Genomic DNA, 25,826 nt, shown 5'->3' with positions numbered 1-25,826 from the left:
GCCAAAGGTTCAACTGTCCAAGTTGGAGGAGTCAATCTGTGACACTCATCCATCTATATTTGTAGAACATAAGGTCTATTTGTTTTAAATTTTATTATAAATATAAGAGTTGAAAATTGAAATTTGACGCCAACAATTGATTTTTTTTTTTCTATAGTGTGGCTACAAAGATTGAGAAAAGTTAAAGTTATCCAAAAAAAAAAAATCATTCCTAATTAGACAACCAAGCATAAAGTTAAATCCTCTAGAAGATTTGGGTCTAAGCCCCAAACTTAGATCATGCCCAATGCAAGCTCAATCTTCCTAACTTAAGCCGAGTCTACATTATAATTTGATGCACTCAGGTTGGACTTGGGCCTATGCCAAGCCTAGATAGGGGTGCAAATGGGTTGGATCATGTCCCCATCCAATACAAAAGTCTGGTCCTATTTCAAATCCTTGAATCAGATAATTAGATTTGGATCGCCCCTATATATATATAGTTGAAAAAAAATACTTGTGTTTTTTTGTTTTTTTATTTAAATCGTTATATTTTTTCCTTTTAATAATTTATCAATTAAAAAATAACCCGAAGACCGAAAATCCAAGCCCAGCCCGTCGGTCGAGTTCGGGGTGGGCCTGCCCAAGTTGCACCCCGATAAACAAGACCTGACCCTATGTCTCTCTTTAGCGAGAAAGAAGCAACGGTCGGTCGGCGAGAATTAATGCTGTAATTTACATCCAATTGCAGAAGTTGCAGACTTGCAGAGATGCACGCTCGACATCGACAGGATTCGAAGGGTCGAGAGGTATGCAGCGTTGATTCCTCGCAAGTCGCAACCCACGATGCGGTGAAAATCGAAGCGTCCACCCAACTATTCAACCTGCTGCTCTACACGGTCCAGCCATGCCTTCTGGTAATCCACAGAACCTGAAAATGCTAAAACTGGCTCCTCCACACAAGCGTTGCTTCTACACGGTCTTCTCACCGTCGTCCTCCATAAAACTCGTAAGTCATCTTCCTCTTTCCTCCTCTCTTACACGCATCTCAGCATATAAAACTCGGATTGACTTTTTGTATATAATTGATTAAGCTGCTGCCTGCGTCTGCAATGTAGGAGATACCGCCGGCTTTCAATAGGCACCTCGCCGGAGAGAGTTGGATAGACGAGGCAAGACTGAATAGTTGCAAGGGTTCATGGGATGTGAAGGTCAGAGGGAGTGGGAGAAGCAGCGAAGACAGACATGTATTTTGAGAAGGGTTGGGAGGATTTTGTGAAGGAACACAACCTTCACGTCGGAGATCTTCTGGTTTTTCAGCATCACGGTCGCCTAGTTTTCGATGTCATGATATTTGATCCAAGCGCATGTCAAAAGGAATATCATCCTGCTTTTATTGGAGAAGAGCGCAAGCAGGAAGAAACAATGAAACGACAAGAAGAAATCATTCACCCTAATCACTCAAATTCTAATGCTACAAGTGAGTTCTCTCTTGATTCTTTGATTTTTTTTTTTCGGTTCTATAATATAGTTCTTGATTTCATGTGGTTTTCTGCGTGGTTGGTATTTACTGACTGATAGGCTTATGAACTATTTATATAGGAAAAAGGCCACTTGAAGAAGAAGAAGAAAAACTAGAAAGAAGGCAACGCCCCTTTTTCAACACCACCATTAACGCAACAAATATTATTTCTGAGTACCTGGTGATTTCTCATTTCCTCTGTAGTCCTTTTTTGTGCGTAGATTCTATATAAAACCTTGGCATCAGTATAAATTGATACAAAATAATATAAAATACAAGGTTTTGTACTCTTGTATCTATATCTATTTGAGTTCCACGATGATATCAAAGAAATGATATCTAAAAAAAGCTTGTAACCAGTCAACCCCGTATCATAAACCCGTTAACTAATCAGGCCTCATTTATAAAATTTAAGGGTGGGTTTTAATTGGTTAAAGCACTTATGTATCATATCTTTCCGCCATGGTAGATTTTCCCATATGATACCGATATCCATATTATATATAATGTTCTTGGTTACACATGACAAGTATTAGCTATGCAAGAGATAATATACCACTACAATTTAGAATTAGCCACCTGATGGCAGCTCGGTAGGATCTTTGACGTGTTGTAGTAGAGAGGGATTTAAATTACTGAAAAAATACAGATATGCCTAATGCAGATTTCTGAATTTTACTGCAGATATATAAACATTCAAAATGTCAGAAACTCCCATTCTATACATTAATGCCTGCTTATAAATTGGCATTAATTCTGAATTGCCACTTACCCCAACTATACTTGGTGCTTAAAAATTCTGACCCTGGACTGAACCATCATTCTTCCTTAAAATTATTAAATCTCACTCCAAGTTTGGGGGTACTGTTAACAGGATGGGGATGGGCTACCATGGTTGTGTAATTGCATGAATAAAAAATAAAACTGAATCAATGTGTCAGTTTAGCTTATTCAGTTAAATATTTATTTCAGTTTTTGCTTAAATGGGTCTTGGTTTCAGTTTTCAGAATTAGAACTTTGATTGACGAAAAAAACCGAAGTAACTGAATTTCATTATAATATTTATATTATATAAATTACAGATTGGTGCTCTACTTTGGGGTGGTATTAATTACTTCCTTGAACTTTCAGATTACAACAAAGACCCTCTCCATCAGTTAATTTTGAAAAAGATTTTCATGTGACTATCTAAGCTTTTTTAAATCTCCAATCTACCCTTGTTTTCAATGATTTTTTAGCATTCTTTTATTCATGGTTTTCAAAGCTGGACCGGACCGGACGGTTAGACTGGAAAAACTGGGAATCGGTCACTTGACTGGTTCCGTTTTCCCCCAAATCGTTGATTTTGGTCAGCAAACTGTAGAACTGGCCAGTTAATCGTTTGGACGGTTTTGACCATTTTCTAATATTTTTATTTTTTTGTCAGAATAGGCCAGCCGTTCGGGTCGAATGATTGGACTGTTCAAACTGATAACCAGACCCCTATCTGGTTCGTTTTTAAAACCTATGCTTTTATTTCCATTTTTACAGTGTAATTTATATTAATTACATGTTATCTTTGTTGCAATTAGAGGTTTTCATAGAAGTTTCTTGCTTTTTTTTTGTATTTTTGTTGTTGCAATTGCCATTTTATAAAAGTTTCTTGAATGGGTATTTTGATAGATTAACTTCTTTCATCACTCAACTTCATGGAAAGGGGATCTTTTCCGAATCTAAGTAATTTATCTGGTGTGTTTGTGTGTGTATAACAAAGTTTGGCTTTAACCAAAAATTTTGGTTTAGTTATTTTGGCTTTAGCTAAATCCAGTCTCGGTTCAATTTTGCCAATTAGAAATTCAGTTTCTAAAGCTTTAGATTAGTTGGTTTAGTTTTTAACCAAATTAACCTAATGTTCACCCCAAATACATTCTGAGTTTAGATATACTCTCTGAACATACAAATGCTGTAACTAAGCTAACATTTTGGGAGGGCTTTTATATATGCAGCAGCCAGCAGCTTTTGGCTTTGCAAGGTGGTTCCCACAAGGAAAGCCTAAAAGCTATATTTGGTGAAAAACGTGAAAAGCCCAAATAAACTGCCATTCAGCCAAAAAAAAGTAGCTTTCCACTTTTCCAGTGAGATTATTTTTAGTAGGTTCTTCAAAACAGCTTACTGAAATCAGCTCAATCAATGCTGATTCGTCCCAGATGGGCCTAAAATATAAACATAAATTGGCTAAAGCAGATCAGCTCAATTTAGGAGTGGAGTGGCATCGTTACTCCTTCATCCTGTTTCATGGGCTGGGCTCGGGCTGGGCTTATGTCAAAATGCAAATGGGCCTGGTTAAAAGCCTGAACCGGAAACGGTATAAAGCCAAGCCCAAAGCCCGACCCGTGAACGGGTCTTTACATTGTTATAATAACAATGTGGAATGAAAAGCTTGTATTGGATGCAGGTCATTCCAAAACAATTTGCCATGGCACATAACTTATATGGCAGGTGCAGCATGAACCTAAGAGATTGTAAGGGACGGTCATGGCCAGTGGAACTACGTAATCGTGAGGAGTATGGCTATACTCGCCTGTTTATTGGACATGGCTGGTTCAATTTTTTGTCTAAAAACAAATTAAAGAAAGGAGACAAATGCATCTTTGAGCTCGATTCTGCTGGAAAGGCAGAAGGTTTGGTCATGGATGTTCGTATCATTCCACCAAACAGTTGAAAGTTTGAAGGATTTTTTTCCTGTTTTCAACTTGTTTTCCGTGTTGGTAGGTTTTTGGGCCACACTGCATCTAGCAGCAACTCTTTTTCTTCGGGAAGGAACTTTGTCATGTCGTCAATGCAATGCTTCTGTAAGAATTTCTGGTGTTGGTTGATTTTTGTTTTGTTGCAAGTGTTCGGAGAATTCTTGTTCTGGTTTGTTGCTGGTTGTTTTGGAACTCGATTTGATGATGAATCAATTACTACAAATCTATGTTATAGTTGGTCTTATTAGTTACTTACTTCCAAATTTGATTTTATATTAATGAAATACTCCATGAAAGGATTCGTGGATATGTCTATTAAAAAGAATAAACTATTGAACTAGTACATATTCAATCTAAGCAAGAAAAATGTACAAAAAGTATAGAAAAATTGACTATTCGAAACTGATGTGATTGATGAAACTTTCTTATATACGAGACTATTCTCAGAGAAAAAGATAAATTACAATAAATCTCTTTAACAATAATATGCATCGAAAGTGTAAATTACATATTGGTATTCTGTACTTTGTGTATAGTGACACTTAAGGTCTTTATATAATTTTCAAGTACATTTTAGTAGCACCTAAACTTTAATAAATATACATTCAATCCATCATTGTTAGTTGATGTTGTGGTGGGCGATAAATTTATTTTAAGATCAATGTGACAACTTTGGAGAAAGGAAAATAGCTAGATTGCAAAGATAATTTTGGAGAAAAATAGATCAATTTTGAGAGGAAGAGTGAAAATTTGACAAACCTGGTCCAGAGTTCATGAGCTCATGTTCTCCCTAAAGAATGTTGGTGAGAGGAGCTTGTCAAGTCGGTGTCGGTGACGAAGGGAAAAGGAGGTACTTGTACATATTTTAGAGGTTTACTTTACCACTGTAATTGAGTTCTATTCAAATGGCAAGGGACATATGTCTTATTACTACACCTGTTCATAGGTCGGGCTAGATTGGGCTCAGGCCAGGCTTTTATTTGTTATCAACATGATATATTTAGGCCCGAGCCCAAGCCTAACCCGACCTTTGGGCTTGGATCTTGAGCTCGAGCTCGGTTCTCATAAAAGCCTGAATCTTCACCTAAGAGAGTTATCGATCATAATCCCTATTGCATAAAAATGAGAAAAGGAGAGAGCTAACAGTAAACAACCTCTGGTTTGGATGGAATTGAAACAAAAAGCCAAAATGAGTAGTGATTGACAATAAAAAGGCAAATCCTTATGAGCTAAATGACTTAGGCAAAATTCTTCTATAGTACTTTTTTTTTTTATAATAAATATTGTAATTTCCATTTTGTATTTGGTATTGTTGAGCATACTGCATGCTTTGATTCTAAATTTCTAATAAGAAATTAGACAAAAAGAAACACTTGTTGGAAAGAATCCCCATGGGCGGAGCTCATATACTTTAACCATCGATTGGATATGATGCAAGCAAACCCATTAACATTAAACAAATATGGGTCGGTGAATGAGAGAGACAGGGGAGAACCCAATGGTGAGTTGCCGTTGGTTACTACCTCTTGATGTCGCCAATCACTATTGTGGAAGGGGATGGAATAGAGAGAGAGAGAGAGAGAGAGGGAGAGAGAGAGAGACCCTATGGCAAGTTGTCGCTGGTTGTTGCCTCTTGATGTCGTTGATCACTGTTGTGGAAGGGGATGGAATAGAGAGAAAAGAAGAGGAGAGAGTGGTGACGTTGATTGCTTTGGGTACTCAAAGCGCAGAGGTGGATGTCGTCGTTGCCTTGCTGGTTGCCGCCTGTGGATGATGTTGGTGGCTGCCGTTGTGTCACGGGGGTAATTCTACAGCGGAAGAAACCCGTGCGGCGTCCTGGCCAAGGCAGGCCAGGACAAGCCTTTGTGCGCTTAGAGGCTAGGAGTTGCCCGCTGGGATGGCTCCACCAAAGTCAGTAGCACTGGATCATGACCTCAAGTCCAATGGCCGGGGCACTCTTCTGGCTCAGACCGGTCCATGGGAGGCGCCGCTTACGTGCTAAAGGGGGACAACCATCATGGAAGGCGACCATGCGCCGATGAGGTGACTTGGCACCGATGTGTAGGGTCTCCTGTATGCCGAGGATGACAGGCACCTGTGTGCCATGATGATAGGCAACCGCTTGGGTCGGAACCCACCCGTGCGCTAGGGGCAACGGGATAGCTCAATCAGCTTGGGCAAGGGGCTGGCGAGGTGTAGGGACATGCTTGAGCCAGGCCCGCGTGCCAAGCCTCCCTTGAGTGTCGGCAGCGCAGTGCCGGTCCAACACTGTCCCCATGAGCTAGTGTGCGCCCATGAGGAACCCTGGTAGCCATGCTAGCCATTAACCAGGGCCGCCCCGCAAGGGGATGATGGTCTAAGAGTGCCAAGGTTAGGCACCCAAGGAGGTCGACCACCCCTCCTCAAGGAGTACGTTAAGCTTTCGGTGGTCTGCCTGAAGATGACATCAGTTCTCCCAAAAGTCTTACAGGCGAAAATGACGGGCATGTCCCCAACGTAAGCCTGCCAAGCGTAGGCAAGGCTAAGCCTGTTTTGAACCGTAACAGTTGTGCAAATTACAAAATAGAGAGTTGAAGAGTGTTGACTATGAATGAAAAAGAGATGGCTAGGGTTAGAAAAAAAGTATAAATACATGTATATTATTAATATTTTTATTATTTAAATTAATGTTGGGCCAGGCTTTTTGTTAAATTCCCGAGCCTAGCCCGAAATTATGTCGAGCTTAAATAATATGGCCTGAGCCTGGGCCCACTGGCCTAATAATATGTCCAAGCCCAACCATAGTTGGGCCGAGCCAGGCCATTGGTGTACCCGGCCCATGAACAGGTCTACTTGTTATCATAAAACGTTTACACCCTTTTGAACTTTAATGGGTTTATTATTATGAAAGGGCTCATTTAATTTTCAATGAGTGGATATTAGAAGGAAAAGAATTGAAGTACAAGAAAACAATATGCCTATAGAATAAAACAACTATCTTTGCCTTAAGTTCTAAAGAGAGAGATGAAGCTCAACCACTTGTGGGAAAAGGTTGGAGAGTGCTGCACTTTTGGGATTTTATAATATTTCAAGGTGCACTTGAATATATATTTCCCTTGTACTAAATCTTGCACTTGTAAGCCAAAGTCCTTAAGGCTTAAGTGTCACTACCTTCAAAGTATAAGGTATTTGTCTATAATTTTCCTTTAAAAGTACTATAGAACCAAGCATTTTATAGGTAAATCTAAATATTTAATTGATAATGATCAAACTTTTAATACTTGGTTCTCAAGTACTTTAAACTTTCTCTTAATTAATTAAGTGGAAATGAAAATTTCAATTAATGGTTTATTTATTTTTTTGGTTTATACTTTGTGGCATGTGTGGTTATATAGAAATGAAATTTTTTTTCCACAGTATTGATCCTCTTATGAAGAGCATTATATATAACATTGGCAGGTCAATCCAAATCTTCAAATAATTTTAAAGAGAGATTAAAGTATATCTCAGTTGCATGATATTATGACCAATTCAATCTATTCACACTTTGCTTAGATTTAGAGGACATTTAACCAAAAAGTTCAATAACTACATTTTTCATCTTGGCAACTCTCCTACTCTCCTTTCTTTGCATCAAGGAGTATGTTGTGATAAGAAAAACAATATCCATAGTCAACATTAGGGGTGATCGTGGGCCGGGCCGGGCTTTGCACTTATGATAAGGGCTATAGCTTAAGCCTGGGCCCGACCCGACCCAGGGTTCCGGGCTTGAAACATAAGCCCTAGCCCAGGTCTACACGAGCTCGAGTTGAGCCTGATTCTGGGCCAATGTCTTTCATATATATAAAACATTACATATCTATAATATTTTATATTAAATGACATAACATGCATATAAACTTATTTTATAAATCATATAATATAAAATATTACATATAATATAAATTATACATGTTACGCTATAATATTTATATATAAAATATATAATATAATATAAAATAACTTGTATACATATGTATAATTATACACAAAATGTGTAAGTTTAAATATATGCTGGTCGGGCCGGGACCGGGCCGGGCTTGAAGTATTAAGCCCAAGCCCGACCCTAAATTTTGCGGGCCTAATAGGCTCAGGCTCGAGCCGGGCCTAAACACAAAACCCAAGCCCAAGCCTAGAATTTCTAGGCTGGGCTTCTGGGCTGGGCTGAAATGATCACCCCTAATCAAGATGTGTTGTTGGGTAAATTCATACTTTGCATTCAAGCTTGACAAGAAAAAAAAAACTCTATTCTTCTCAACATATTTTCTATACTATTCACGACCCTCAATATTCTTCCATTACAAGGCCTTTAGATGGCTATTAAGTTCTTCTTAGTTCTTATAGAGATTGTAAGGAAGAGAAGTACATAGCTACTATCATCTCCCCTTGACACATATTGCAAGTTTCTCTTTGATGTTGGTAGATCTGAGTTGTGTTTCTTGCCTAGGAATATGTAACAATATATGACCCCAAATATCCAAGGTTCAAAGTATCAATGCATATCAAAAGCTTCTCGATATGCCCCTACAGAGGGTGTCTCGGGGTTTTGACCGGTTTAGGGGGTGGATGGACCTTAAACTGACCCCTTTGAATCGGATTTGAAAAAAAAACTAAAAAAACTATTGATACTGCCCGATACGTTTCTACCGACATATTGGGCGTATTGATATTTGAACCTTGCAAATATCCTTGGCAGTAGAGAGAAACATGTAATTACAAGCAATATGTGATTGCATCAAACTGACCAACTATGACATAACCAATGAATTATCTTATTCCCACTTGGCAAATTTGAGGTCATCAGATTTTGGTTTCACTTCCTTTCTTGTAATGAATCCTAGCTTACGTCTTCCTTAGATGGTAACTTTAGAAGATTGGGAACACGTACTCTAAAAAATTGGTTCCATCAAGTTTTATAATGGTTATCATACCATTAGAAGTAATAGCATTGCCTAGGAGCACCCCAGACAATGGTTTGTACTTCCTTAGATGATTCCATTTGTCTTGGACAAGCAACCCTAAAACACTCCAACATCCAACTAACACATAGTAGACCTACTAAAACAGAGAACACACAGAAGCCAAAAGGAGGAAAAACTGAAGCTGACAACAATAAAAGTGGAGAATAACATTTCCCAACAATTAAATAGGGCTCAGAAAAATTTAAAACTACTTCCCATAACTCTAGAAAAGTAAAGTGACTTGGGAGTAACAGATCTCAAGCATGTACCACTCTTGGAAGGGAAGGAAAAAATGCAAACATTGAGCTTGTATTCTTTTATTGAAAATATGGTAGAATTACGGAAGCATCAAATGACGATGATAATCATACAAAAAACTCCATAAAATTAGGATGAACAAAATTGAACTAGTTTCAAGGGTTGTTGTGGCACTTGTATGGACTATTTATGTCATCTGGCAATAGTTTGACATTAGTAGGTCTTCTTGGGTTTGGGGGTCGACAAAGAAAACTCTTCCAAGATCCTTTCCTACTCCAATACCAAGTTGTGAAGTAACCAAAAAGAATGAAGAAGAAGAAGAAGGAGGAGGAGGAGGAGGAGGAGGAAGAGTATTCACACCCTAAAAAGAATTATTTATACTAATTAGAAAAAGTTACATAAATACCCTTGAATAGGTGCTCAATGTTGATTATGGTTACATTAAAAGACCAAAAAGCCCTTATTCACAATACATATTCTCAACAATGTATAACGGGAATGAATGAATGATGAAAATGAAACCCAATTACCTTAGGAATCAAGTTGATTATGAGAGAAACTTTGATATTGTGAACTTGTGATTGAATTTAGGAAAAATATATACTATCAAAAAGACATGATACTGAAATAGGTCTGATTAATCAAAAACCCCCCATGAATTTTGATAAATAAATACCACCTTATTGGTTAGCACTGTTATGATATCGGTTGATTGGTTACAAGTTCTTTTGTTATCATGCCTTTGTACTCTCATAGTCGAACCCTTGAATTTATATATTATTCTATTGTGTTGTTAGGAACCTTTTTGTTGTATTATCTTTAGAATTTGGAGTTTGGATTATCAATGACTATGGATTGGGTTCAAAATTGATTTAAGAACTTCATTTGTTTTTTTTTCCTATTTGACAAATTTTTAGTTTCTCTTCCTTGAGTACTAATTGATTTTTCCCTTTTGGAATAAGAAATTGCAGGTTATATCACATCCATAGAACTTGTTTGATCATTAACTTTCATGTTCCAACTTCAAATTCAAAGGCATGAGAACTTTAGCTCCACAAGATATGCCCAATTATTTTTGTACTTTTAATTTATAGCACGCCCTACAAGAAAACAGTTGTGCTATGTGATGGAGGCCATCGTCCCATATGAAATTCAGATTCCATCTTTAAGGGTACAACTCGATAAAGACCTCCCAATAGATAAGTGATGACAAGCCTTGTTAGCACAAGTTGAACTATTGGATGAATTGAGGCTTAAGGTAGATGAACATGTGCATGATTATTAAAGGAGAATCTTGTGATCCAGATAAAAAGTATAGCTAAAGCTTTGCTCAAGCATGCAAATCAAGCCTATGCAACAAGAAAAGGCCTTACTCTCATAGGGGCTAATGCACAACAACTTTTGTGCGGCAACTAGGGGTGGCAACGAGTCAAGCTTTTCACGAGTTGTTCGACCTCAGTTTGTGAAAAGCTTGGCTCGGCTAGGTTTCAACCGAGTTCGAGTTCGAGCTTGAGCCCAATTCAATGGCTCGATCATTAAAAGAGCCGAGCTCAAGCCTACTAGAGCTCGGTTCGCGAGCCGATTCGATATATATATATATATATATATATATATATATATAATATTATATTATTAATTATTATAATTCTTAAAATTTTAAATATAAAATAAAAAAAATTGTATATATAATTTTTATTTTTATAAAATATTTTTTCTAAATATGTTTATAGTAAAATATTTATAAAATATAAAATGAGCCAAGCCGAGCCGAGGTCGAACTTATGAACTCTTGACTCGAAACGAGTTCGAGCTCAAGGTTTTGGCTCAAACCGAGCTCGAGCTCGATACTATTCAGCTCGGCTCAGCTTGAATCCAACCCTAGCATCAATGATCATCTTTGCTTTTTTCTCACTTATTGCTTTGGCTTTCAAGTGGCGCCATTGCTTCTTGGTAGCAAGTGAAGGCGCCTGCTAGGGCACCACAACACATCAGAATCTCCCTATTGAATGGCCTGTTCTCCCAATCAGAATAGTTGGGTCAATTCATTCTCTTAAAATTGTACAAGAGAGTTTCCTACATCATACGATTGAGCATTCAATCCTTTTGGTGTTCCATCAACATCAAAAATTCACATAGAATCTTTGAAAGACTTTCCTCCATAAAATAGAAAGTTTCTTCGGGATCTGGTGGTTCACCGCTACTCAATACCTTAGTGGATCGACTATATATATTAGATAAGTGGATTCTTACTTTTATCTCTTATCATAAGCAATTCTTATTGTATCGGCCCAAAGCCTCGCTAATTGATCTTTATGGTGCTTCACATTTTGTCTTCTATGAAGTCTATTTTTTTGCTACAATTGATAAAAATTGTTGTTTTAGACGATGCATATGTAGAAAGCCTCTTTTGTTTTTAGTGTTTATTAGCATCTTTCTTTCTATATTGGAGATAGTCGCATGTAATGACAGATCACATCCATATTATTAAAAGCTTGTGGTAAGAAAGTTATGGTGCCAGAAAATAATATTCCAAAGCTTGTGGTAAGAAAGTTATGATGCCCTAATTTTTTAACAATTGTCGTAAACCACCTCTATTATTTTTGACAATTAACTAGCTCTACCCTTGCCTTTAGCATCCATTAATGTTCTGCCAAAATATGTACACATGTGATATCGCATATTTTCTTAAACCCAATATTACCCTCTTTGTCTTTAATCTCAAATTTGAGAGATACTCTATAAGGAAGTCTACTTCTTCTATTCGAAAGTTCTAGAGCTACACATAGATCTCCAACCTCTCTCTAGGCCAATCGCTCCATCTAGCATTTTAGGAGTTTCATGGTTTGATGCAATCAACCATGCATACTAGAAACAAAAGTGGAGTTTTTGTTTTAGTCTAGCTAAGACGTGCGACAGAATTTAAGGAAACAAACACACTATTTTCTTTGTACAAAAAATAAAGGAGACCACACTTTTATGCAAATGAATTGGTTGAATATCGGAGTCAACAATTTAGTAAACCCTAAAATTGGCCTCTCACCAACAAGATTATAGTGCAGCTGTGAACAACAATCAAGTATATGTTTGGCATTGATGCTGTATATGTGTGGGTTGAAAGTACTGTTTTCTAAGAAAATGGTGTTTTTTTTTTGTTTGGAAACGCTGCTAGCAGGTAGGACATTTCTTAGTGCAACAACAATACCTTTTGTTTGGTGTCAATGATCCATATCTGTTTTCAGCACTAGTACCCATTATAGGAAGTTCACGTCACTGCCACATCATGTCCTCGTTGGCAGCAACGAGCTCTAAATTGAGAAAACGTCAAATTTGGTGTTTTCCCAGACCACTCCTCGATTTCCAAGGCGTGGTTTGGAGCACTATTTTTATGGAAAAATGGTTCCAAACATGTTACCATTTTCTGGAGCACCGATTTTTTCCAATGTGACATTGATGTGTCACCGTTTTTTGGAACAACAATATCGATGTCAAACACCACCCAAAACTATCCAAACCATGGATGTGACGACAACCCGAGCTAGGGATCAAAATAGAGCCAGGCCAAAACCAAACGGAAATCAAAACTATCCTTTGAGTTTGAGACTAGAACATCAAAGACATCGCCCCCGTTGACAACCGAGAGATCTAGAATTGGAATCGAAGAACCACAAGAAGTGCGAAAGTTTCCAAAAATCTCATTGTAGTCTTCTATCCGAGAAGAGAAAGTTGGAACTCCAAACCTAGGAGGACCTTCTAAGACGTGATTATAGACAATTATGGAAGTGAAGCCATTTCCATTAGAGTTGCAGAGGCTTGTCTTCCATGTAGGGAATGAGAATGTGAGAAATTCTTCACGGAATGGCTCAATTTGATGAATCTTACTTCCTTTCCCTTTTGAAAACGCAACTCCTCTCCTCTCCAGTCTCCATGGATACCTTGTCGACCTCTGTTTCTAGTCTTAAGGCCCCTGGCCTTCCTACAACGACTCCTCCTCATGAAACCTTTCTCTTTAGATCTCCTCATCTCGTATGCCTTTCTTTAATTTCCTCCTTATTACTCCCACCACATTTGCCTTGAACCAGCGCATCTACCACTGTTGTCTGGTTTTTGCTAGCAATCTTAGGTCCGGCATTGTCCCCGATGCTATCACTCTGAACAACCCTCCATCACCCCCGCCACCACAAATAAGATAAAATTGTATTTGAGAGAGTGCCACAGTGCACAACTCGCTGAACAATACATTCAGGCATGCCTTAACGTGGGAACAGGCGCAAAGCATCAGGCATTACACGAAAGAAGAAGAATGCCATCTCTGCTTCTTGTATTCGCAAAGCATCAAGCACTTGAATGTCCCTTGCAAATGCTTGGGCTGAACCTCAGTCATACGAGCTACCACCCCTAACATTGAGACCAACTTCCAATATCGGCAGTTGACAAATCTCTCAATTTGTAGTGGAAGGCAAAGGGAATCATTCCCTAATGTCAGCTACCAAATGACAGTGATATAGCCTTTTCATTAGTTGGGCTTTATTTTTAAAATTTTAAGAATAGTAGAGGATAAATTTGATATTTCATTTTTAATGTATAAGAATGATGTCAATTGTTATAAAACTTAAAAAGGTACTTTACAATATCTAAATAATAAGAGCTGAGTTTCAAAAGAAGGCGAACTTTAGGGGTTTTTTTTGGGGTGGCTCTCCTCAGGATAGGGAGCCGTCCACCTAGGTTCTCCTTCCCCTTACTCCATCTGGTCTCTCTCTCTCTCTCTCTCTCTCTCTCTCTCTCTCTCTTTGTTTTGTGAGAGTCTTCTTCTCGAGTTTTCTCGAGGCTTCCCCTTGAGTTTTCTCGAGGCTTTGTTCTCTGTTTTTTTTTTCATTTGGATTCTTCTTTTCCCCTATTTTTCTCCCACATGTGTTTTGACATGGGATCCCTTAGACTCTTTATTGGGCAACCGTTACCGATGGATGTAGCTTTACGATTGCTGTCTACGATTGAGTCAGTTTGCAACTCTTTGGAAGATGTTGTTCATGGTGAGTTTTGTTTGCAATTTTCCGGTGAAGGCAATATTTTGGAATCCTCTATTGTCAAATTCATTTGCCATTTGTGGTGGATTGGAGATGTGTTGTCTACTTCTATTGGTGATTTTATTCACTTTTATTCGGTTTGAAGAAGTTCTTTATGTTCTCCTTCACCCATTTTTATATTTTGTTCTCTTGAGAAATTGTTTCTGAATTTTCTATTTGACTTTATTGGTTTTTTTTATATCAATTTCTTTATTGAATGAAATATGATGTTTAAGGGCGATTTAAAAAAAAAAAAATCCTAAACCTTAAGTATACTTTAAGAAATTTACCCACAATAATAATATGGTCAAACCGCTGACCCACGATTGGGAGGGAAGAACGGTTGATCTTTTAAGACGATTTTTAAATTGATAGGAATACGTATTATGATGCCCTAATAGATTGGATCAGCCAAATCCCGAACCCAGTTAAGATTAATCAATCGAAAGCTAGCTCGTTGGTGTGTTAGCTGGGTTGTCCCAGCATTGACGCGGAATCAAATCCCGCAGGACGCACGTACATCGAAATGTATCTGACCCTAACCCGTCCGATCCATTGATATCCAATCTCTGATGTGACTAGTTCCTTGTATTAACGAGTTACAACTCGGACAACCAATTCGAAACTCTCCCAACTCGTCCGATCCATACAACTCTCTCAAACAAGGGAAAATCTATTTTCCATTTTTGAATTGTCAACAAAAGGTCGCAAAAGAGATTCCAGCCAAATACTAGATTTTTTTAGGGACGAAAAGGTAACTTCACGTCTACACGAGAAGGTCCGAAGTTCTGAACTCCCGACTGGAGAGAAGAACGACGAATGGAATTGCAGATTGGTGAAAGAGAAGTACCGAAACTAAAATAAAATTTTACAAATTCGGACCTACAGAGAACGAACTCTCACGTTCACCACCGTGCAGATTTTGCTTTCTCTCTCTCTCTCTAAATTCTTTGTTGCCTTTCCAATGATTGTAAATCTCCTAGTTGTCTCTCGGAGCTCCCTTCAGTCACTGACATATATCCACCAAAAAGCTTCCGATTGGTTCTTTCTGCTTCCCTTTTGATTCAGCTGCTTATTTGGGTCTGTTTTCATTTTTTTGAATGGTGGGAATGACCCAATTGGCGGGAGCCAACGGTTCAGTCTGAGGGAGTTGGGTTTTGGTTATTCATGGCTGCAAGTGCGAACCCATCTGGGAATCAGGAGGGGAGCCATGTCGCAGCTGCTGGTGCAGCAGGGGGAAACCCTAGTAACAGCATTTCTGGCGCGGTGCCGGATAATTCAGTCCCAGCGCATGCGACGCATGAATTGAAGCACAACCCAGGTCTCTCGGTGGAATGGACGGCGGAAGAGCAGTCCATCTTGGACGAAGGACTTGCCAAGTCAGTGCTTTTTGATTCTCTTGATCCATTCGTGGTTTCTGGGTAGTGGATACTTTGTCTCAAGGACCAGTTCTTGTTCTCTCTATTTGGTTGTTTTGAATTTCTTGCTCTTTTGAACTGTTTTGTTGGTAAAATTCGTTATTTATTCTTAAATTAACTATTCACTTAAAATCTATATTGTGATTTATGGTTTTTGCAATTGTTGGTTTTGTTAAATTCATACTCCCCTTCATGGGTTTCGTTCAACTGGATTTCCCTTTCATGTTTAATTTGTTTCAGGATATCTGATTATCTGGCTTAATCAGTGGACCTTCATTTGATTTTCTTTTCACTATGTATAGAAACGTTTCAATGGCAATTTTGTGTTTACCATGTATGTAAACGTTTCATTGCATGCTTAAATCTGTTTGGTGTTTTCATTATTTTTATTAAGAAAATCTTGTCGGAATCTTATGTGCTTAACTGCATTTAATTTCTTCCTTTTTTTTTACCTAATTCATTTTTTGTGATTTAGGTATGTCTAGCTTAACCGGTGGACGTATATGGGTTTCTCTTTCTATTATGTTGCAGCAATTTCTTTTTCATTGATACGTTTCGCTGCAATATTTTCCCGGTCATGCTCTGCTCATCCTCTTAAGTACATACTCATTTTTTTCCTCTTCTTTGAGCTGATATCAGGAGATAAATATTTGTGCAATCCGTTATTAACTAATACTGTACTTTTTAGTTCCCTTCTCAATATTCGTTTTCTGTTTTTTTTTTTTTTTTTTTTTTTCTTTTTCTTTTTGTTAAGAATTTATTTATTCTACATCAGTGTTCTTACTGTTATTCATCTTTCTTTTTTCTTGGATAGTTTTTCTGCACTTCTTGTTGATACATTCCATAGCTCCTTATTCTGGGAACCATTTTTTTATTAGAGGGTATAAATGTTTTTGCTTTCTGTTCTTTTGGATTTTTTTTTTGTGTGCATTTGAATTACTGTTACCTGCTTGTTATATCTGTTGATGTTTCTTTACCTTGTTTCGTAATTCATGTTTATTTTAGTTCCATATCTTCTATTGATGTACAAGTTCTCATAGCTTTTCTCACTAGTTCAATCTCTCTCTCTCTCTCTCTCTCCCTCAAATCTCATTCAATTCGTAGCCCTTGTACCATTTTGGGTTTTTCTTTCTATTTTGTTGCATCATTTTTTACATTGATACACTTAACTGCACTGTTTGTCCTGCTTGTTCTCTCACATCCTCTCACCAACATACTCTTCTTTTATTAATTGTTGTACTTTTCATCTTCCTTATTTTTCATAGTCATTTTCTTTTAAATCGATTTATTTCATATTATTTTTCTCTATGGTATCTTATGCTGCTTAAGAAGAATATAGTAAGGCCAGAAAAGGGAAAAATGGTGTTCGGGATGGAAATATGTCCATATGAATGCTTGTGGCACATGTACAACTACTCTCCCATATGTTGTAATCATTGGGCATGTAATGTATGTAATTCATGTAATGCTCCCCATTCAATTGTATTTCCGTAAATCATCCTCATTCATAATGTCATTGTCATGAATTTCCTTGTATTTGTAATCATCCTTATCATAATCCTTGTTTTATTGTCATTGTTGTCACAATCCTTATTATTATCATTGTTATCAGATTCTTCATTATTATCGTCGTTATCACATTCCTCATTATTATTGCTGTTATCATTATAAATGCCTAATTCTAATTAGTTTCTTTTGGTCAAGTAATTCTTCATATCTTTTCTCACCATGCCAGCAATTTTTTCCTCACTTCCCTCTTCTTCTTCTGGAGAATTTTGCAAGAAACTTCTACTTACTCCCATGTTTTTTTTCATGGCATAAAATCTTCCTTTTTATTTATTACCAAAAAAAGTCATGTTGATGTAGGACTGATGTGACCCAATGCTGGACTCGTAACAAATTTATTACCAAAAAAAATCATGAAAAAATAAATGATGATGTTAAGGGATCGGGTTCAAGGTTTGGGTTTGAGGGGCTAGGTGTAGGCCTAGGGAAGGGGGATAAGGGTTTGCCTAGGGTTTATGGCTGTATGATCATATGATGTGATAGGGAAACCAGTTTAGTGCTGAAAATTCTGCAATATGCAGAAATTTCTAGGGAGAGAGAGAACAAAAAAAATCAATATGTCAGGATTTGAATCAAATTTCCTCGAACTGTTTGGCACAAAAAGATCAAAGTTACGAAAATTAGAAACTTTTAAGAACTAGGGTTTTTAGTGGGAATTTTTGAAAACTATTCTAATGGGATGTAAAGAATCCTTAGATATGGGGGATGGCTGAATCAGATTTGGTTTTCACCATTGTTTGGTAGGGAAGATTTAGATAGACAAGTAAGGGAATTGAGAGAATACTTACCTGTGATCAAAGTCAGTCCTATAATTGATGATGAATGATGGCTTCTGATAGCCTTTTCCCAGTTCTTTGATAGCTATGGGTGGTTGAGCTCAAAACTTTACGCCCTGCGCTTTTAAAACATTGCAATGAATTTAGTTAGGATAAGAAAATTTTCTCTTAAGGTCCTCTTCATTGTTGTACTTTTACTATTATTTATATTTGTTGAAATAATTTAGTTATTTGTGTTAGGGTCTGTTTGGATAGTTAAAGCGCTTTTATTTCTGTTATGTCTGTTATTGTACTAACTTACAGCAGGGGCACAAGGGTCTTTTCCCTTCTTATTTTTGCCACCCTATATAATATAATAAAAGATGGCGCCGCCAACACTATTCTATTGCTCCAAACTTTTTCTTCTTCCTTTCTTTCTTCTCCTTTCTCTCTTCTTTTCTTCTCTTCTCTATTTTCTTATATTTCAATGAGATTTATTGTCAAGATGGTATCAGAGCTAGGTTGTTGAATTTGGGCGACCAAGTTTTCTCTCTTCAAGTAGTTGAATTTGGGCATAACAGAGGACTGAATCTGGGCTGATCAAATCAGAGCTGCAACTGGTACAACCCTAAAGTTTTCTTTTTTTATTTCTTTCCTTGGTCGTGTACCAAGTGGAGAGCGAATGAATCCAAACCACTGAATGTCGACAGACTTTTGTGAGGGTTATATATGTTATTTGGTGGATCGTGTGATCTTGTACCTATGAAAAGGTGACTGTAGGTCGTAGATGACCTGTTTTCTCTACTCGTTAGTATGAGTTCATGTGTGTTAGGATCCCTCTTATTGATTAATGCTGTGGTGGAACTTACACGTTATTGATTAATGCTGTGGTGAAAATCAGCCTCGTCATAGTTCTTCTTTGGAAGTTGGTGCTGTTTGTTTTTTGTGCTCAGATTAAGTCCAGAACTGAATTGTTGTGTGTGGAGTTTTTTGTCGATATAGGGAGGGATCCTAAGTTAAGAGTTTAGATAAAAACCCTTGTGCTTACCATGTTGTCTGAGAATTCTGCTACTTCAGAGATTCCAGGGAGCCACAATGGAGTGAGTGGGGGAATGGATATGAGTTTCCCCATGGCTGTCATTCATTTTGATGGTCTGAACTACCTTGAGTGGTCTAGGGGAATAAAACTCTACATCACTGCTAGGGGGAAAATAGGATACATCAATGGGAGAGTGAAGGAACCGAAGTACGGAAGTGCTGAATATGATAGGTGGAACCAAGAGAATGGTATGGTGATGTCATGGCTCTTGGTTTCCATGCTGCCACAGGTAAGGAAGAATTTTATGTGGGCTGAAACTGCTTGTGAGATATGGGAACAAGCAAAGTCCACCTATTCAGAGCAGAGACACTATGCCAAGATATATCAATTGCAAGCTGAATCCTCTACTTGCAAGCAGGGGGAGAGGAGTCTCTCGATGTACTATTCTGATTTGACATCGATATGGAAAGAACTTGATCACTACCAGAATGTGAATTGGAAGTGTGATGAAGATGCAAAAGCATATAAGTCACTTGTATCTCAGCAACGGGTCTTTGCCTCTCTCCTAGGGCTGAATCTTTCATATGAGTCCATCAGGGTGCAGATCTTGGGTAGTAAAGACTTGCCATCAGTTCAGGAGGTGTATGCTTTAGTGCAGTCAGAAAAGAGTTGAAAAAGTGTGATGAATTGTGTAGAGGGGGAGTCAATTGCCCTAGCTGTCCTGGGAAATTCAGATACAAATGTCGAAGGTGCTTTTAAGAAAGGTGACTCTCAGAAAAGAATAGATGATAAGAGAACTTTGGTGCATTCACTGCCAGAAGACACGACACACGAGAGATACATGTTGGGATCTCCATGGAAAACCTAAATGGGCACAGGATTTGGGTAAGAAGTCAACACCTGATTAGGCCAAGAAACCAAGCCAGAGGAATCATAAAAAGTATAACTCAGCTAATATGGCGTTGATAGAGACTAGTCCATTGGTAACTCAGGAGAGGCATCCCAGTTCTGACCCTAAGGAAGAAATTATCAACTCCTTTTGTGACCATTTGGAATTGTATGGTAGGACTCTCCGCTAGATGGATTCTGGTCCTACTCCCTCTACCTCTTTCGTGTCTACATCAGGTAACGCTGCCACTGCCTTCCATGTGTCATCTCATACCACTGATTCTCCTTGAGTTATTGACTCCGGAGCCTCAAACCACATGATCGGTAAGTCAAATTTATTTCAGACATATAACTTTCTCTCTGGGAGAGATAAGGTGAGACTACCTGACGGTTCTTGCTCTACCATAGCTGGCCAAGGTACCATACCTCTCCCACTCGGCCTTACCCTTTCTAATGTACTGCATGTTCCGAAATAACCTATTAATTTGTTGTCCATTAGTAGTATAATTCACTCATTGAACTGTTTAATCACTTTTTTTCCGTCTTCATGTGTGTTTCAAGATTTGGCCTCGAGGAAGACAATTGGTAGAGGAAGCATGGTGGGTGGTCTCTACGTGTTGGAGAATAAAGCTGGTCTTGTGGCTACAGAGTCCGTGAGTTTGTCAAGTGAGAGTCAAGCCTATTTATGGCATAGTCGTCTTGGTCATCTTTCTTTTGAGTCATTAAAAGTTATGTTCCCAAAGTTGTTTGAGTCCTTATCAGTGAGTTAGTTACAATGTCAGACATGTCAATTGAGTAAACATTGTAGAAGTTCTTTACCTTTGAGAAATAAAAGGTTTTCTGGATATAAGTACTTCATTACCTTGATTGATGATTACTCTAGATACAATTGGGTTTACCCTATGCGATCTCGAGATAAAGTGTCAAAAATTGTGAAAGACTTTCAATGCATGGTGTTCACTCAGTTCCAAACTGAAATCCATATCTTCCAATCGGACAATGCGAATGAATACTTCCATAGTGATTTCACGGAGTTTTTTGCTTCGAGTGGGTCACTTCAGCGAAGCTCTTGTGCTAGGATACCCCAACAAAATGGTGTTGCTGAACGAAAGAACCGTCACCTTTAAAATTTGCTCGTGGCTTATTAATTCATATGAATGTGCCAAAATGTTTTTGGATGGATGCAGTTTTGTGTGCTACATACATCATCAATTGTATGCCATCTCGGTTACTAGAGTATAAGGCCCCACATTAGCTTCTGTTTCCTACAATTCCATTGTCCATCATTTCGATGCGTGTTTTTGGGTGTCGTTGCTTTGTTCATAACTTGTCCCCTACTCGAGGTAATCTTAATCCTCGGGCTATTCCTTGTGTTTTCCTTGGTTACCCTTTATCTCAAAAGGGGTATCGTTGCTATGATCCTACCTCTCACAAGTACTATGTTTCCATTGATGTATCATTCTTTGAGAATCAACCTTTATTCTCGGTTTCTCCTCAGGGGGAGAGTAGGGTTGAGGATAAACAGGGGACTCAAACTCAACTACCTCCTTTACCCGATCCTCCTCCATTCCAGGTTTTTCATCGTCGACATAAAAGCGAACAGGGTTCAAGAGCTGTGGAACCTGACACTATGCAACGAACATCATCGGATTCACTAGAGGCTGATCCATCTCATCAGCCAGGTAAACTTGCTCCTATTGATATGCCTATTCCTCTAAATGTTGGTTCACCTGTCATCAATGATCTTGATATTCCCATTGCTAAGAGAAAGGGTGTTAGATCTTGTACCACTAATAATCCTATCTCTAATTTTGTGTCCTATGATCACGTTTCACCTTCATTCCGTGCATTCCTCTCTCTTGTGGACAGTGTCCCCGTTCCTAAGAATGTGGCAGGAGCTTTATCTAAACTTGAATGGATAGATGCAATGTAGGAAGAAATTAATGCATTACACAAAAATGGCACTTGGGAGTTGGTGGACCTTCCTGAAGGGAAGGAACCAGTGGGTTGCAAGTGGGTGTTCATAGTGAAACATAAGGCTGATGGAACTGTTGAAAGGTACAAGGCTAGACCGGTAGCAAGATGTTTTACACAGGTATATGGAGTGGACTATGCAGAGACCTTTTCTCCAGTAGCCAAGATGAACTCTATCGGGATCCTTCTTTCATTGGCAGCAAATCTTGACTGGGAACTTCACCAATTGGACATAAAAAATGCTTTATTGAATGGTGACTTGGAAGATGAAGTGTACATGACCCAACCTCCAGGTTTCTGTTCCAAAGGTAGTGAACGAAAGGTGTGCAGGTTAAAAAAATCTTTATATGGGTTGAAACAATCACCTCGGGCTTGGTTTAGTAAGTTCCATTTAGCAGCTCTTATTGTGTATGTGGATGACATAGTGATAACAGGAGATTGGGAGGCTGAAATACGGAGACTAAAAAAATTCTTAGCCACTCAATTTGAAGTGAAAGATCTAGGCCCCTTACGTTATTTCCTTGGAATTGAAGTTGTCTGCTCTTACAAGGGCATCTTTATTTCCCAACGAAAATATGTACTAGATCTACTAGAAGATACATGCAAGTTGGGGGTAAAACCAATTGACTCACCAATTGAATCTAATCATCATCTGGGAGACAGTCAGGGAGAGGTTTTGAAAGATGTTAAGAAGTTCCATAGACTCGTAGGGAGACTCTTGTATTTGTCTATGACCAGGCCTGATATTGCTTATGCAATAGGTGTCCTTAGTCAGTTCATGCACAATTCTAGGACAATTCACTTTGAAGCTCCAGAGAGGATCCATAGATACCTCAAGAAGTTTCCCGGAGCTGGTTTGTTGTTCCAAAAAATGGTCACTTAAAGGTGGAAGTATATACTGATGCTGATTGGGTAGGAGCAGTCGATGATCGAAAGTCTACTAGTGGGTATTGTGCCTTTGTAGGAGGAAACTTGGTCACATGGAGAAGTAAAAAACAAAGTATGGTGGCTAGATCTAGTGCTGAAGCAGAATATAGAGCGATGTCTCATGGGGTTACTGAAATCATGTGGATAAGAAACCTGTTAGGTGAATTGGGTTTTATAGTGAGCAATCCTATGTCACTCTACTGTGACAATAAAACTGCAATCGATATTGCTGCTAATCCAGTCCTGCATGATAGGACAAAACACATTGAAGTGGACAAACATTTTATTAGAGAGAAACTTGTAAATGGAGAAGTGTGTACTCCATATGTCAGCTCAAAAGAATAACTTGCAGATATCTTCACCAAAGGTTTGTCATACAGTGTATGCCCTTAGCTCCAATCAGATTGATGTACATTATGACATTTATTGTAAATGAATAAAGTACATATTTGATTCATGTTATAGTGGTGTGTTTCTATGTAATACCCTTAAACTAGACATTTATGAGACTCGTGTTAGTTTAGAACGTTCACAGCCGTTGGATGACACTGATGTGCTGCCAAGTGTTGGGGTGGCCTGTCTCAGCTGCCAGGATGAGACCCGAGGTACATGCAGTATAGGTTTACTTGAAACTCTGAACCGGACCATATTTCCAGTATTGCCCTAGACCTTGGTGATTAGTGGGCAAAACTGGAAAGTTACACCTTACCCTTAGACTCGATTATGATACTGCACTAGGTGTCGGATTGGGCTGCCTTTGATATGCCAATCAGCGAGATCCTTAGAGGGGGTCAAAACCTGGGTATGTTGGGACAGTCCGAGAATTCATCTGAGTGGGTGGTCATAGTGACAGGATCAGCCCCTTTGTCGGACAAAGGTAATGATCGAGGATGCACACTCTCTAACGGAAACCAAGACTGCTGGCAGCTGATTTCAGTCGTTGAAATTTGTTTTGCAAAATATATTTATATACGAATATACATATATATATATTATGGTTTCAAAATGTTTGCAAAATGGTTTTAATTCCCGGGATCTATGCGAGTAGAGAGTGCAACACTGTTCCTTGCAGCTGAGAGAAATGTCCTCTCTTGTCGGGTAGTGTTTGATCATTATGGGCTGAGAGGTTAAGTGTAAGACCATTGAGGGTAATACCTGATGGGCTAATCTTGCATCTGCCACAGTCCTTGGGTTTTTATAAGGTGGCTTTGGCCTAGGGACCACTTAGTGTAAGTGTTGGGTCCATTAGGAGCCCATGTGATGGGCTTCAGGGGGTTCACTGTCTTTTTAGTGAATTTAGCCAGGCCTTGTAACAGAGGCTGGGCTGAACCCATGTGGCTGATGTGTAGATCAATGTTTGGGTCCCACACCATACAAAGAAGCCCAACTGGGCAGCAGTTTGGAAGGTTAATGAGCACTTAGATTTATTGGGCCTAAAGCCCATTTCGAACTGGTTTAGTTGGACTAATTAAAGAGAGGGGCAGATCTGGGATTGGATCGGCGGATAGGATAGGGTCTTACCCTATCCACTCAGAGAGTCCAGATTTGAATTTAGATCTGGAAACCTCCTAATGAGATTAGGAGAGAGCTGGTCTAATCTACAGATAAGATAAGGACTTATCCTTATCACTTAAAGAGAGTCCAGATTCAAATAAGGATTTGAATCAGGAAACTCCTAATGGGATTAGGAGCTGATATCTTTAAGTCTATAAAAGGAGGAGGGGGCGAACCATTCAGCCCATTCCAAGCATCCAGAGATCAGATCTCAGATCATACAGAGAGAAGATAGCAACAGTGTGACTGCGCCATCTTCTCCCTGCGTTCTCCTCCAGTTGTCGCCTACTGCTAGTTCGATCTCCATTGTTGTAGGAGTGATCAAGAAGCATTATTGATATCAGTTTTTGGTGAAAAACTTATTGGGAGTCGTGCTCACCTACCCTCCAGCGAATTCGTGGTGAAGGATTTGGCCATTTGGAAGAACGCTGTTGATTCTGCTCCATCCTGCACTGTGTCATCTTCAGTGGGAGCAGTCTTTGGATCCTTCCTTAGGCGTGAACACCTCCATTGGAAGATATTATTTCTTCGTATCAGGTATATCCCTCTCCTATTGTTTTGGTTCAAATTTGGTTTAGTTCTTGGTTCAAGATTGATCATTGAAAAATGCAGTTTTTTTAAAACAGGGAATGTGATTCCCAGATGGGAGAGAGAGAAATATTGAAATTTCGCCCTACCTTCCTGCAGGGTTCGGCTGTCCATATGATGGATCTCTCATCCCTTCAAGGTCTTCATCATATGCGGCATAATGATTTGTGTGACAAGTTGGGCATGATTGACATCTATGCTCCAACTTGAGGGGGAGTGTTGAAATAATTTAGTTATTTGTGTTAGGGTCTGTTTGGCTAGTTAAAGCGTTTTTATTTCTGTTTTTTATTTCTATTATGTCTGTTATTGTACTCACTTACAGCAGGGGCACAAGGGTCTTTTCCCTTCTTATTTCTGCCGCCCTATATAATATAATAAAAGCTGGCGCCGCTAGCACTATTCTATTGCTCCAAACTTTTTCTTCTTCCTTTCTCTCTTCTTTTCTTCTCCTCTACTTTCTCATATTTCAATCAGATTTATTGTCAAGAATATTTAATAGGATTAGCTGTGCTGCATGTGAAGAAGAGAGAGTAGTGGCACACACATTTGCATGTGTAAGAGGAGATAGTGGAGAAAGAAAAATAAATGGATTA

At 38.6% G+C, this 25,826-nt stretch overlaps 1 protein-coding gene across 6 annotated transcripts in view; it reads left to right on the top strand.

Moving 5' to 3' along the window:
* Positions 1–15,233: 15,233 nt before the first annotated feature.
* LOC148873377 (uncharacterized) overlaps positions 15,234–25,826 on the top strand; it is a 41,875-nt gene continuing 31,282 nt past the window's right edge. For 2 of the 6 annotated variants that reach the window (XM_088963718.1, XM_088963720.1), the window contains exon 1: positions 15,293–15,945. In XM_088963718.1, coding sequence (XP_088819844.1) covers positions 15,692–15,945 — 254 coding nt within the window. In that variant the 5' untranslated portion in view covers positions 15,293–15,691. Of the gene's footprint in view, positions 15,946–16,417; positions 16,541–25,826 lie in introns of all 6 variants that reach the window. The other 4 variants (XM_088963722.1, XM_088963724.1, XM_088963719.1 and 1 more) reach the window with 4 other exon arrangements.

Source organism: Nelumbo lutea, chromosome 1, assembly GCF_056320005.1.
Source record: "Nelumbo lutea isolate HS-2025 chromosome 1, American lotus-T2T, whole genome shotgun sequence".
Lineage (NCBI taxonomy): Eukaryota > Viridiplantae > Streptophyta > Magnoliopsida > Proteales > Nelumbonaceae > Nelumbo > Nelumbo lutea.
The sequence above is the reverse complement of the archived record's forward strand: the minus strand, read 5'-3'. Positions and strand labels throughout refer to the sequence as shown.